Source organism: Glandiceps talaboti, chromosome 1, assembly GCF_964340395.1.
Source record: "Glandiceps talaboti chromosome 1, keGlaTala1.1, whole genome shotgun sequence".
NCBI classification, from domain to species: Eukaryota; Metazoa; Hemichordata; class Enteropneusta; family Spengelidae; genus Glandiceps; species Glandiceps talaboti.
In genome coordinates this window covers 16577888-16591818 of record NC_135549.1, presented here as the reverse complement: position 1 = coordinate 16591818, position 13931 = coordinate 16577888, and the positions used below count along the sequence as shown (strand labels likewise).

Genomic DNA, 13931 nt, shown 5'->3' with positions numbered 1-13931 from the left:
GTACTATTTCAATAATACTGTTTGTAGTGACCCAAAGCTGTTTCTCTTATGATATAGTAGTTTTACATTAGAGGTATAGTTTATGTAGCTATATATAGCTAAATGTCCCCACATGACTATTCTAGGCTAGTTCAGGTTACAGACTTGGGTTACGTAGCACAGGGGCGTGTAATATTTCATAGAATGCCGTTTTCTTAGGAAAATATTGTACGAATCTTGCTGCTACAAATGTATCAATCTCTATACTACTAAGAAATAGTCTCTTCCCTTTACATGTAGGAATATATATTAATCAAAAGGTTGTTATATTTAGTCTGTAGACCTGGAAAACAACAATCTATGAAATATTACACGCCCCTGTGGGTTTCAGTAGTCCTGCTTGCATACGGAGTAAGTCGTCCCTTCCTGGGTCATGTCAGTAATCTAGACCAGTGCACCGTCTGCAAGAAGGACTAGGGTTACAGACATGTAGTCTAATATTCCACAAGATATATATGTACCTCAATCATTCCAACTTATTCCCCATTTCTCATCGATACTGTTACAACAGAAGCTTAAGAGGAAAGGATGGCAAGATTTTTAATGTTTCATTGGCAAATTAAGCTATAGTTCTTAGTGGATATGCTGTATGAGGACTTGAGGTATGTTACAATTATCTTCAGCCCTGATGGAATGAAGATGGTTGTCTAGCAGTAGTACTTTAGAGTTGCTACCACGATTGAATGGGGGGGGGGGGGGTATATTATGGAAATATCGTATTTAAGTCCAGATTTTTGCTGATAACAATTTTTCTCATTTTTCTAACATTTCAGGTGTAAATAACAACATTAACTTCTTTTTAATGTCAAATCGTTGGCCATGATAAGAGTCAGTCTCCAACAACAATCCTGTCACCAACTGCTGAAACTTTATTTGAGAAGTCAGTATGAAAGCATCTTGGTGAACAACTTAAATGAAAAATCAAGAATTTCAAGTGTTGCTAATTTCTGCAAAAACTGCAGTGCATCAAGATCTTATACCACAATTAGTACCAATACCATTAAACATGAAAGTAACAATTCTAGAATGAACACTGTGAAAGCTGCATTATCGTATTGGACAAGAAGTTTTAAGCGTAATCAAATACCAGAACCTGATTGGTCAGCTAAATACATCATATCCCATGCTATTGGAGAAAAACAGGTAATTCTCAGAATGCTGAGATAGCCAATGATAGAGGGACTGAGTATCATTCTAATTTTAGTGTTTATCTTTTTTCTTTTTTTTTAAATAAAAAGTTAGCTGTCATTTAACCCCCTCCGCGGACATTTGGTGTTTTTGTACACATACCATCAAACTGCTTAGTATTGAAAAGCTGGAAAGTTTTGAATGCATGTCTTTTTATTTCAAACAAAAAATATTGATGGATTTTTTCTTTTGTTTTATATAACAAAATACTATACTTTCATATCAGTATAAATTTGGAATATCACTGCTGTAATATATTATTCATATGGATACCAAAAGTACCCATAGTACTAGCCTAGAATCCAGAAGATTGGGGATTTTGAATTTTGATTTCAAATTCAAACCCCCCTTCGCATAGATTCCAGGTAGTATGGTCTCTAATTTTACCACTAATATGAGTGGAGGTGTAAATCGTAACAATTCCCCTTATAATAAGTGAGAGGGACTAGACTAGGATTCCAGGCTACCATAAAACTGCATGTGTCTTTTCATTTGAACAGCAGTTAACATGCATTCATTATCCCTTCATTATCCATTGGCAGACATCTTCCTACAAATACACTACCCATAAACAAAATGCAGTGATTGAAAGACATCTTTGTTATTATAATTATGTTTCTTTTAGGTTTTAAATAAATATACAGCCAACTTTACAAAAGTGTTAACTGAAATCCAAATGAATAGAATAAAAGAGCTATGTGAGAAGAGATTGCAGAGGTAGGTAGGACCTCAGTGTGAGTGCATTATCCCTGTCAGTACAATATTACTATCATCTCTGTATGGTATTACAAGTGTAATAATGAAGTGTATGCACATAGCAGTGTAGAATTATGTAAAAAAGGTGTCACAACCTTAATGTGCTTTGAGTTCATTGTCTAATTCTCAATATTAGTGAAAAAATACCTCACATGTTTGCTCTATCAATCTATGCCATCCAAATGATATATTTTACTCAAATTTGTAATATGAATATGAACTCATTAAACTATTACAATACTGTCTTGATGAATAGATGCCCAAATATATCTCTAGCAAGGTCCCCTCCCCCCCCCCCCCCCCTTTGAAAAAACAACTTAGATTTTCTACAACACAGGAGGCAGTTAATACCAGTCAAAATTGTAATTGGCTTCATTATAGTTTCTACAATGTTCAGCTGCATGTTTACCATATAGAAGACAAACACAATTTGTTGACGTTATTGAATATTTTGTAGGATGCCAGTGCAGTACATACTTGGTGAATGGGATTTTAGAAATCTAACTCTCAGTATGAAACCACCTGTATTTATACCTAGACCAGAAACTGAGGTGAGAATTTTATCAAGGGAACAATTTTGACTGAAATAACTGTGACACAGATGAAAACTGGATGGTGCTAACAAAATTCAACTTAATAAAGGGTTTTGTAAAGTTCTGACTAGCTTTTGTGCTGTTCGTTAACAGGGCATGATCAGGTCAGTATAAGACTGAAACAAACATGTAGTAAAACAGAAAAACAGTCAAATTTCAAACTTTTAATATTCGTGGTGTCTACACAAACCAACGATAAACTATTCATCCCAAAATATCAATTGTTTGTTTTATTTTGTTGATAGATAGAAGTAGAACAATTTCATTTTGTATAATTTTTTTTGTGTGTGTCAGGAATTGGTTGGTTTTATTCTAAAGTTCCACAGTAAGAAACCACAGATTCACTTTCTGGAGGTTGGTTGTGGTAGTGGTGCAATATCATTGTCTCTACTTGATGAACTTCCACAGGTATGTACATCATTATATCATGCACTCACATGTTGACGCTCGGAAAGGACAAATGAAAAATTTTGTTGACTAGAATGAGTAGAGGATATTTCAAAAGCTACCCATAACTCAGAATACTTAGTTTGTTGTTACTTCTGCTGCTGCTGGTGGTGGTGGTTGTGGTGGTATATGGACAGAGGTAATGTTTATAATCCTGTTTGGTTTGTCTGATGGCGAGTAGCAGGATATACGAGATACCTCAACAAATTATGAATGAGTTCAGATGTAAATTCATGAAAAGATTGCCTTGAAGCAAGGATGACACTTCTTTAAAGAGTAGTTGAGATTTGATTCTGGTTCTGAATTCAAATGGATGGGATGTGCCAAATCAGCCATCGAGCTTCAACTCTAGAGGGCACCCTTCTTTGGTTTTTGAATTGTCTAACTGGCTAATTAGGAGAATGCGCCATTGGTAGAGGTATATGCTCTCTACTACATGCCCTCTAATGATGGTAGAATTTGTCACAGTCTGATGGTGTTAAACCTACTATAAGTAATCTGATATGTATCACGTATTGAAATAAAATCACACGTGGATGATCCAGAGATAGAACTTAATGTTGTTATATATACTCCGATTATTAGTTGACTCTACACTTTTTTCTCAATTTTCATGACAGAGTACAGGAGTAGCCATAGATCAAAGTATTGAAGCAGTTGAACTCACCACCTTAAATGCAAAAAGGTAAGATTAACACTTTCTTTATTTTGACAGCAGTGTTTTGTTTTGTCTGCCTAGTATGGTTCAACCAATTCACTTGCTCACAAGGCAAATTGATTTGGTAGTTTGAAGTTGTGATTTTATCATGCCAGAGTAGAGATTTCTGATATCATTCAGCTCACCATCCTTGTATCTGCAGAAAGATAGTCATCATTGATATACCATTTTCTATTTACCAGCCTTGCAGTCATTTTTAAAAATTCTTTCATGGGGCTAAAATCACACGACAGTACACCAATATCTGGATTAAAGAACTCTTTGATATCCTGAATATTATATGTGGTATGAAACAAAGTTTTCAGATTTTTTTCAACAGGTTGAGAATGCCAGTAATATTCCAGTGAAACACTAGGAAATGATGAATTTTTGTCAAAGGAGGCCATAGTACTCAACTGTCATGGCCCTTACTTCTGGTCAAAAGGCTGCCACTGAACAAATGTCCCTAGTGGCCAAACTAAATAATCTTGTGATACAGTATATGTTTAACTGCCAAAAAATGAATACCTTTGGCATTTAAAGTATATTTCTATCATACAAACAACTATTTATTGATAAGGAACAACAATAAATATCATAAAAAAGAGACCAAACTTCAACTTTTTCCCCTTTAATACATGTACACTACAGATTAGGTGTATTTGATAGACTGTCCATTCACCGATGTGAGTTGACAGATACAAACAGTGTACCAGACAGTATATCTGGATCTTATGATGTCATTGTTAGTAATCCACCATACATCTTTAAAGAAGATATGCAAGAATTGGCACCAGAGGTTATCAGGTAAACCATATTTTACTTTTAAATTCAAACTTTCATGTGAAAAATAGTTGTCTGGTACAGGTTGTTCAGAACATATGAAGGGTGCTATGTATGCCTATTGGCTCCACTGATAACATAACATGAATACAAGAACCTTAATTGAAATGCTGGCCTTTAATATTAGATGCATGAAATCTTATACATTATAAAGTACTGGCCTTTATATCTGCAGTGTTTTATTAATTTATCTCATGCAGAAGTGTGAATGCTAGCTATGAGACTGTTCATCTCAAAATGACCTCTCCATGTTTACACAAACCTTGTTGTTGTCCAGGTATGAAGATCACAGGGCATTGGAAGGAGGAAATGATGGTTTAGAGGTAACACAAAGAATCATTGAACTGGCAAGACAATTACTGAAACCAAAAGGATCAATTTGGTTGGAGGGTGATCTGAGACACCCTGCTATGATCCAAGCTTGGCTTACAGATAATCCACACACACAAATCAAACTAGTTAATGTTCATAAAGATTTCACAAACAGGTGAAGATTTTATTTTTCTCGTTATTGTACTGTGTGAGACAAAATAAAAATATTGTGTGTTTCCAATAACCCAACCGACCCTAGTATAAGCCGCCAACTCTAAACGTTTTTAAATATAAAAAAAAAAGATGAATTCTTTGTATTCTTGACCTTAATGCATGTCTGTTTTCTTTCCCCAGTGATGCCTGTACATATTTCATTAAACTATCACATAGGGGGGTATTCTGACGGACATTTTGTTTTGTTTTGGGTCGAAGCAATATTTATCAAAAATAAAAACAATAAAAAAAGATACATTAAAAATAAAACAAAATTCCGACCTACCTACCCTATTCTCTGAGGCCATGTTATCAGAAACACACAATTATTTTTTTTTGCCTGAATCACCTTTCAAGTGGATCCGAAATGAATGCACTAACAGTGTAAAACTTATAATTTACTTCTTTTTTTAATTATTTTAATCACTTTATCACTACAATAGTTCACATTTCTGTAGCTAAAACTTTATCTTTATCTTTCTTGAAATACATTACTGGTAAAAACATATATGATAACTTGATGGTCTCAACAAAACTATAATATGTCACACTACTCCACCCTCACCATCCTGCAATGTGTGAGGGCACCCCACCACAGCATACCTTACAAGCTAAACAAAACTCAACTCAAAAGCTGATTAATTTTTGCCTCGTTAACAGTGTCATCAGGTCAGCAATATCAGTAAAAGTATCGCTAAGTCATGGTACAAGGTGACTACAAAAAAACTAACTCTTCATGGGTGGCAATGTTGTCACATTATCAGCCACTACTACCGATTCTCGTACAAAGAAGGATAATGAGAGTGGAATAATACTATACAGTCTAAATATCTGTATCAAGACAGTTTACTCATCAAATGTAATAAAAAAGAATTATTTACAGTTCATTATCCTGACAAACATTTTTTTCACATTTTTTTGCTAAATTCCACTTTTAGTGTGATAATCGTTAGTTTATATATTATCATGTCAACAAGGTAATTGTGAGTAACTTAACTTTTTCTTTGTTTTCCTTTATTTTCAGACCCAGATTCTGTCATCTTAGGTATATTCCTTACAAGGAATAATATATATTATGAGGCATATATTTTTCATACATTGTGAGAAGAAAAAGTCAAAAGTGTGATGATCAAAAATGACATTGATAATAATTAGGGGTCGACGTCTGTTGACCTCGATGTATCAACCAATAGAAATCTTTCTAGCTCATTGTTTTAAGAAAACATTTTATTGAGAGCTTAGGTTCTGCCCTCTCCCCATACGTACTGACATGCTTACAATTCATGTTGGCAACACTTTTGCATATCAAACTATTTTGTGAGACCCTCGATGACAATTTTGACACTGTCAATAATCTAATCAACCAAAGTTGATGTCTAAATGTCAGTTAGAGTTTGATAAAGTGGTCTTTGACTCCGCCAACCTATGCTACAATGTACACACACTGACTGTGTCATAAAAATAAATGTTTTATGCAGATCTGTTGTAATAACCAGCACTGTAAGAGAAGAAATAAAATTACTTCTGTTCGATTTTGATATTCATTTGATGTCAGAAAATGAGAATTATCGTCAAAGGTTATTGAAATATGGTGGAAAAGCAGGTAATAAAGATACATACTTAACACTACATGCATACAGTTGTTATTTCTGTGACCTCACAAATTGAGTTGTGGTTGTAAATCAATCCTGTATTGATTAGAATTTTGTTGTAGTGTAGTTTCTTGTATGGTGTGGTGTGAGGTGAGGAATGTAGGAGACTCTCGGACCATATTGATCACACAACATGGAATAAATCACTCGCAATCTGTGCTGACACAAACTACCACAATCTGATGAAAATTTGATGTGAAAGCAGCTAGATGTCTTTATTTTCCTCTATTTCCATCATTTTGTGTCGTTTGTTTTGTTTCGAATGGTCACCTGATGGAAATAGAGGTAAATAAAGACCCACTTTCACCACATCAGATATTAACCAGATTGTGGTAGTTTGTGTCAGCACAGATTGTGGGAAGGCGGTGATCACCCCGGAACAAAACAAACGACACAAATCGATGGAAATAGAGGTAAATAACGAAGACATCTACTTGCTTTCACCACATCAGATTGAAACTACCCATGACATACTTCTTGAAATGTGTCTATCTTAGTGTAGATATTGCTGCAAGTTTTGGTACTACAACTAGAGCTTTATACCATCACTGAGCCACCAGAATACTTCACAGTCTCTTGTCATACACCTTTGAGACTTTTGTGTGTCTCGTTCTCAGTTTCTGTTTGTATGTTGTTTTCACTTTTAACTGCACTGTTAGACAATTATCATATTTTGGGAAAGTAAATGTTAAAGATTAAAGCTGAAATGTACAGCCATACCTACAGTTTAAGTTTGGCTAATTATTTGACCAATATGCAAAATGCCCCAATATTTACATTATTTATTACCATATTTTGGGTGTGTTGTGAAATCAATTTCTCTGGCACTGTAACTTTCCTTCTACATAATTTCATAAACACGCATCTGTTCTAGCTGAAATTATTTCTTCACTAAATGGTTATAGCTGTCTAGATCAACTCCAGCCGTACAAAGTTCTTGGCACAGATTTTTAACAGTAGCTTGGGCACCCTTCTTCTTCTTCCACTTCATGAGCATCGCAAAAATCTTCTGAGTCTCTCCTCTATGTTGCTCCTTAAATCTGTAAATCTCGTGATTCTTAAATCCCAATTTTATTCCAACAGACTCCCAATCTTCTCCCATCTTGTCAGCAACTGATAACAGATCTTGTTCAGTGACTCTTCTCTCATTTGCTGGATTCATGCTTAGGTGACCTAATAGAGATGTCAATCTTCCTAGGTCAGAATCACTATTGGTGTGTGCAGCATGCGAAGAACCAACGCTTATGTCTGCATGGTATTGACAGAAAACAAAGAAAGGGTCAGATTACAGGAATAATTGTACATGCATATAGTATAGTCATCCAACAGAGTACAAGTTATGTTTTGTAAATTGTTTTCTAGATGTAATCTCAATATCTATTATTCATAGATGTTTGTGCTGAACCAGATCATAGTGTATTTTCAAGAAGTTGTTATAGTAAACAGTATAATATTTCTCCCAAAATTCAACACACACAGATAGATGATTTCACATATTTTGAATCTCATAAACCTGCTCTAGGGGTAACTGGGGTAGTATTTTTTAATCAGACAAGCAACAATATACGTTCACTGGAAATTTGTTAAAATACCAATAATTAAACATTGTACTTGTCAATTAGAAGTCTAATTTATCTATAGGACTGTAGTATAGACATATCTTGAAACAGTGATTCATTGGGAGTGTAAATCAACAAAAAAATCAACTTGATTGGATATATTGCTCCATACTGTGTGTACTGCTACACAAATATGTTTTACCTATATGTGATTCAATACTTTGCAGGGTATACAATATTATGAGCAACTTTATATTTAACAAAAATATATTTACAAACATTCCAGCTAGTGCAACATTAATATACACCATGTGATCACTATAGAATATAGTCAAGTTGTTGGTAAACAATCATTTCTTGTTATAATGTAAAATTGTTAAGATTAATTTTGGATCATTGACAGTGTTTATTTATGGCCCAGCCCATAAGGTGCATTTACCATAGATAACAGGGCATTTACATTTGCAACTTGCAAACCGCTAACAGACATATTTACATGTCACTTAGCAACTTGATTGTGACACTGCAGATGCATTAACCCACTATACTAGACCAGGAACTGCAAATGGAATTAATTGCAAGTAGTGTCACAGTTGTGCTGCTCGAGCTATATTTAGTACACCTAGAAATGCGACTTACATGATTACAGACTTGTCTGTGCTTACATTCATGTTTAGCTTTTATTCACTTACACTGAACTGAGCTGAGAAGTCACTCTTGTTGACTCAGAAATCAGCTTTTAATTAGTATTCATCATAGTTGATTTGTACAACGATCTACTCCCATACCTAGAACTAGAGCGCGACATTATCTATAAGTATTCTACTTTTTAGTTTCCTATTTCCGCAATAAATAAACTACACTACATACAGATATTCCATTTTATTTTAGTAATGTCGTTCCTCTTTCTATTCTATTTATAAGTTTATCAACAATTGTCATTTTACCTGTACACGTAACCGGAGTTGACAGGTTCTCCTCTTTGGAACCGACTTCGGGAATAAGATGCTTGCTCCGGAGTTCTTCCCTTTTGTTCACTTTTGTGATAAGTTCTTCTCTAGTTAACCCTGGGTAAAGTTCCTCAAGCTTTCTCATAAATGACTCGAACGCGTCAACCTTTGGATTACGATTGGGTAAGTCCGCCAAGTTTCGTTCGTCAACATCAACACAGTTACCCCGTTTCGGGCGTACACTTTGGTGTGTTTCGGGCTTTTCGCAAGTACGTTTTGTTTCAGGCGTGTCACTTTTAGACACTCTGTCTCTGTCTCGGAAACGTTCAACAAGTTGGTTAAGGAAGAAAAAAGTCGAAAACTCCTTTACTCCACCAGGTGGGACGTTATGTTTCCGGGAACACAGAGGGCACTTGATTTTACCGCTTTCTCGTATTAATGGAATTATACACGATTCACAATAGGTATGGAGACACGGAAGAAGTTTTGCATTCCTGTATTGTTCCATACAAATAGCACATACGAGAAAATCTTCGTCGATTTCGTCCAAAAACTTTGACGCACCATCAGCCATGGCTGTCCATGATGATGTTTACAAGGTGTGTTTGTATAGGAACTTTGCCCTGTGATACGCCTTGCCGCCACATACCATTACCCCACTCAAGTGACACAAATCTGGCCGGACGAAACTCATGAATATGCAAATTATTGAATAGAGGTAATTTCAGGTCAATAAGGACATCAATCGTCGTAAAAAAGTTGTCCTCTGCTACTTCCGGTCCAACTTTCCAAAGAATCGATGCGTGGCAGCCTCTAAGGAAAAAGTAGTTCAGACCACCAAAAGAATGTTACTGTCCTGAGATCATAGGATATGGACATTGTCACAATCATTGACCCGGAACTTTGTTCAGAAGATCTTGAAGTTAGAAGGCAATGTCACGAGAGCACACCGCGACAATATCAAAGGGTTGATCATTATGACAACTTTATCAACTTTAGTACTAGTATATGTATTGATATTAACTTTGTACTAGCGATTTTGTTTTGATTTCGATATAGCAATACCAACTTTGAATAGTATTTTAGCCTAAAAAGTTACGAGTTCCATTCGTCAAAAAGTTGGCGAAAGATCGAAAGTGAAATATATTTTGCAGAAAATGAATATGACGCCAAGGTATATTGTATTATACTAGGTAGCCCTGCTTTAGTGTTGTATAGTACACTACCTCTACCATTAGCCTATTTACGGCGCAGCCAAGATATATCGTTAGTTGGTTGTACCTCCTAGCCCTCGTAATCATGGTAATTATCTCCGATGTATCTCGACAGCGCCATAAACACGCTACTCTATATAGATGATATAGGGTTTCAACCCCCTCTCTTGTATTAGTATTATCTTATCAGTCGATCATATGGATTACATGGGATCATTCGTTTATTCAGGGCCAACTATTTCTATAAAAAGAGCTTGGGTCTTACGTTTCATGTTTCACATATATTTCTATATATTTATTACTAAACGGTTTTTTTCCTGTTTCAACTTGGAGCAACGCAACGTTATTAAAGTAAGTATTTTACACGTGTAAGTGCAGTTGATTCAATGTAGCGTTCTCAGAATCTATCATCAGGATTTCTTTATTTGTGTAGATATTTGAAAGCTCCTTCACAACAATTCTGTCACATCACCAGTGTTCATTTAAATTAATTGAAGACCTTTAAAAATCTATTATAGTGTTAGTTTAAAGTGAAGAACGAACGAAATACATTTTGATATTATTTGGCGGTACATCAGAGCACACGAGGAACCTTACATTTCAGTAACAACTTTAAAGGGTTCACACACAGAGGTGTTTCAAAAAATAATGTTCACTGCATAAAGGGTTTCTGAGCGAATAAACTTGCTTAAGATTACAATATTGTTCAAAATAGAAATTATACTGGTATTTTGGTATTCATATTACAATTCTGGTCATAAGAGCTTAGCATTTTGTTGTTTTCTGCAACAATTTACTCTAAAACAGAAGACATCAAGGGTTCCGCCAATGAGAGTTGATACAGACACAAGTTGGCGTGTGGTTTCGACTGGAGTGCTTGTTTTGTCGCCTGGAACTGACGCATCTTTTGATGTGTCCTGTTTTAGAGTAAATTGTTGCACAAAACGGCAAATGCTAAGCTCTTATGACCAGGATTGTGTGTGTTTCGAACAAGGATTGTGTGTGTTTCGAACAAGAATTGTGTGTGTCTCAAACACCCAAATGCTAACAGGTTTTATGACAAAGAGTGTGAGACGTATACATTTCAAGTAATAAGCTTAGACATTTAGATTTAGAAAATTTACATATCGTTACATATGTATGTATGTATGTATCAAGACCAAGGAACGTACCACTTTCTTGAAACACGGATCTATGCAATAAAGACTACAGCTACATATTTTATTTACAGACATTTATAGACATGCCACGTGAACTATACTAAAACGGGGAATACATTCAGAACCCAAATCTGATTAAAATCTGATGTTAGATAGGCTGGTATTCCTGTATTTACCTTTATTCCATCGTTATTGCGTCTTTTACGTGAGTTTTTTTTCCTGGTCGAACGCCTTTCCAACCACTGGAAAGGCGTTCGACCAGGAAAAAAAAACTCACGTAAAAGACGCAATAACGATGGAATAAAGGTAAATACAGGAATACCAGCCTATCTAACATCAGATTTTAATCAGGTTGTTCAGAACCCCTACATTCAATAATAATTTGAACAGTCGTTATTTCTGTCTCAGGATAGTTTTCATTCTAACTATAATGTTTGTTATTGATTAATTGTGTTGTTTATTCATTCATTCATTCATTCATTCATTCATTCATTCATTCATTCATTCATTCATTCATTCATTCATTCATTCATTCATTCATCCATCCATTCATTCATTCATTCATTCATTCATTCATTCATTCCTTTTATTGGTTACATATTAAGTGGACTAACGTCTCGATATTTCAGACTAGTCGAAGAAATGTTCAATGTATCATTACATTTGCACTGTTGTTGTTGTTGTTGTTGTTGTTGTTGTTGTTGTTGTTGTTGCATTAACGTCATCGTTACCATAAATGTTTATATACATCTAAATCTACATCAGCATCTTTAAGTTCCTTACAAAGATTCTCAGCAGTGGCATCGTGACCCCTTCTCCGCTTCCACTTCAAAAGCATTGCGAAAATTTTCCCATTAACTGTACTATTTTCTTCCTTAAATCTAAAAACGTCGTTGCTCTGAAATCCCAATTTTATTGCCACTCCTTCCCACTCTTCGCCCATCTTTTCAGCAACTGTCAGTAGATTTTGTTCCGTGACTCTTCTATCTATTCCCTGGGTCATGCTAAGTTGGCTCAAACGAGAAGTTATACCTCCTAGATGAGAATCAATCCCAGAACTGCTGTTCGCTGACGCGGCTGCGCCTGATACTGTAATAAGACTTTCCCTGTCTGATGCAGCTCCATCTCCCTCGGATGCATCACTTTCGTCTGAAAAGTGATACAAAAATATTTTAATTTCACAACTTTCAAGTACATGCAATATACTAATTGTTTGAACGTATTATTTCACAGCTGTGTAACGATTACATACAGTGGTACAGAAGCTTTGTCAATTACCTAGTAACAACTATAGTACTTTGTACACCTCGCTAGGTAACGGTAGCACCATGTGCATGGCACATATACATGGTTGGGGTCGAAGGTCAGCGTGTAAACAGTACACTAGTCAAATTCAGTACGTGGAAAGTTTGCACTCTGACAAGATGATGAACAAAAATCAAAATTTAAAAACATTATAATTCTTTAATTTTAAGTATCCTGAATTTATTGTTCTTTTATTTATTTTTCTGTAGACCGACTAGTGGTGCCTTCGAACAAAATGAAAATTGTCATGCATGCATGTAATTTATAACACGGAAGTACAAGACCTGCAAACACTTCCAAGTCAAGGGGTGTCGGGTCTAGCTTCATTTTTGTTGTTTAAATGTATTAGATCATTCTTTTGACATTTAGCAAAGTTATCTATCACCACTTCCATAGTACGTGTATTTGTTCTTGTCAAGTTCATCCTGAGCGTTTCACCAATGAGGAGCAAGATTTCATTTACCTGTACATTTTATTGGGGTTGGCAACTTTTCGACAACCCTTCCAACCTGTGACCCTACGTCGCCGCATTCAGCGACAAGTTCGTTTTTCAGCCACGGATAGTACTTTCCTAGAGCAATCACAAACGAACTGAACGCATTTGGACCTCGAGTAGGTAACATGTGAAGCAAATTACGAGCCCTCTCCCTCGATGTGGTGGCAGCAAGAATATCTTCCGCCATCGACGTTGTGAGAATACCATCTTGTTGCAGTTGTGGTAATAAATATTTGACCTCAATGTGTGATATTAAATCTACCCATTTACTAGTTAAAGCTTTCTTGTGTTTCTCCTCCATATCTTTGTAATAGAACCTGGTCCATTCTTCAGGTGGTTGAACTTTTACATGCAAATGTCTCGAGTTGGTAGTGTGAACATTTCGTAGTAACCGTACCCGAAGCTAGCAAGATGGTATCCTCAGGCTGGGAGTGAAGTGTGTGCTGATTTCCGAGAAAGAACCAATTCCTGGAAATCCACCGTACCCGAAAGCTTCTTACCAAGTTA

The 13931-nt window shown here is 35.6% G+C and overlaps 3 protein-coding genes across 3 annotated transcripts; 1 reads left to right on the top strand and 2 right to left on the bottom strand.

The window, feature by feature from the left end:
• Positions 1-886: 886 nt before the first annotated feature.
• On the top strand, positions 887-6688 carry LOC144439587 (MTRF1L release factor glutamine methyltransferase-like). The gene is made up of 8 exons (XM_078128866.1): positions 887-1182; positions 1853-1944; positions 2441-2534; positions 2871-2984; positions 3644-3708; positions 4372-4527; positions 4841-5050; positions 6113-6688. The coding sequence occupies exons 1-8, from the start codon at positions 1066-1068 to the stop codon at positions 6153-6155; spliced, it is 891 nt and encodes a 296-aa protein (XP_077984992.1). The 5' UTR covers positions 887-1065; the 3' UTR covers positions 6156-6688.
• Positions 6689-7067: 379 nt separating this feature from the next.
• LOC144433676 (uncharacterized) lies at positions 7068-9823 on the bottom strand. Its single transcript, XM_078122030.1, has 2 exons — positions 9247-9823; positions 7068-7988 (listed from the first exon to the last, which is right to left on the bottom strand). The coding sequence occupies exons 1-2, from the start codon at positions 9821-9823 to the stop codon at positions 7621-7623; spliced, it is 945 nt and encodes a 314-aa protein (XP_077978156.1). The 3' UTR covers positions 7068-7620.
• A 2527-nt stretch (positions 9824-12350) lies between these two features.
• LOC144433667 (death domain-containing protein CRADD-like) lies at positions 12351-13805 on the bottom strand. The gene is made up of 2 exons (XM_078122018.1): positions 13392-13805; positions 12351-12772 (listed from the first exon to the last, which is right to left on the bottom strand). Exons 1-2 carry the CDS (start codon positions 13723-13725, stop codon positions 12351-12353), a joined length of 756 nt encoding a protein of 251 aa, XP_077978144.1. The 5' UTR covers positions 13726-13805.
• Positions 13806-13931: the final 126 nt, after the last annotated feature.

What these genes read in the sequence shown, in the direction of transcription:
- LOC144439587 (XM_078128866.1), top strand. Translation starts at nt 1,066, where the DNA reads ATGAACACTGTGAAAGCTGCATTATCGTATTGGACAAGAAGTTTTAAG. An exon ending in TACCTAGACCAGAAACTGAG is followed by an intron (nt 2,535 to 2,870) that starts GTGAGAATTTTA and finishes TGTGTGTGTCAG; the next exon opens with GAATTGGTTGGTTTTATTCT. An exon ending in ACCACCTTAAATGCAAAAAG is followed by an intron (nt 3,709 to 4,371) that starts GTAAGATTAACA and finishes TGTACACTACAG; the next exon opens with ATTAGGTGTATTTGATAGAC.
- LOC144433676 (XM_078122030.1), bottom strand. Translation starts at nt 9,823, where the DNA reads ATGGCTGATGGTGCGTCAAAGTTTTTGGACGAAATCGACGAAGATTTT. An exon ending in AACTCCGGTTACGTGTACAG is followed by an intron (nt 7,989 to 9,246) that starts GTAAAATGACAA and finishes AATACCATGCAG; the next exon opens with ACATAAGCGTTGGTTCTTCG.
- LOC144433667 (XM_078122018.1), bottom strand. Translation starts at nt 13,725, where the DNA reads ATGGAGGAGAAACACAAGAAAGCTTTAACTAGTAAATGGGTAGATTTA. An exon ending in AACCCCAATAAAATGTACAG is followed by an intron (nt 12,773 to 13,391) that starts GTAAATGAAATC and finishes ATCACTTTTCAG; the next exon opens with ACGAAAGTGATGCATCCGAG.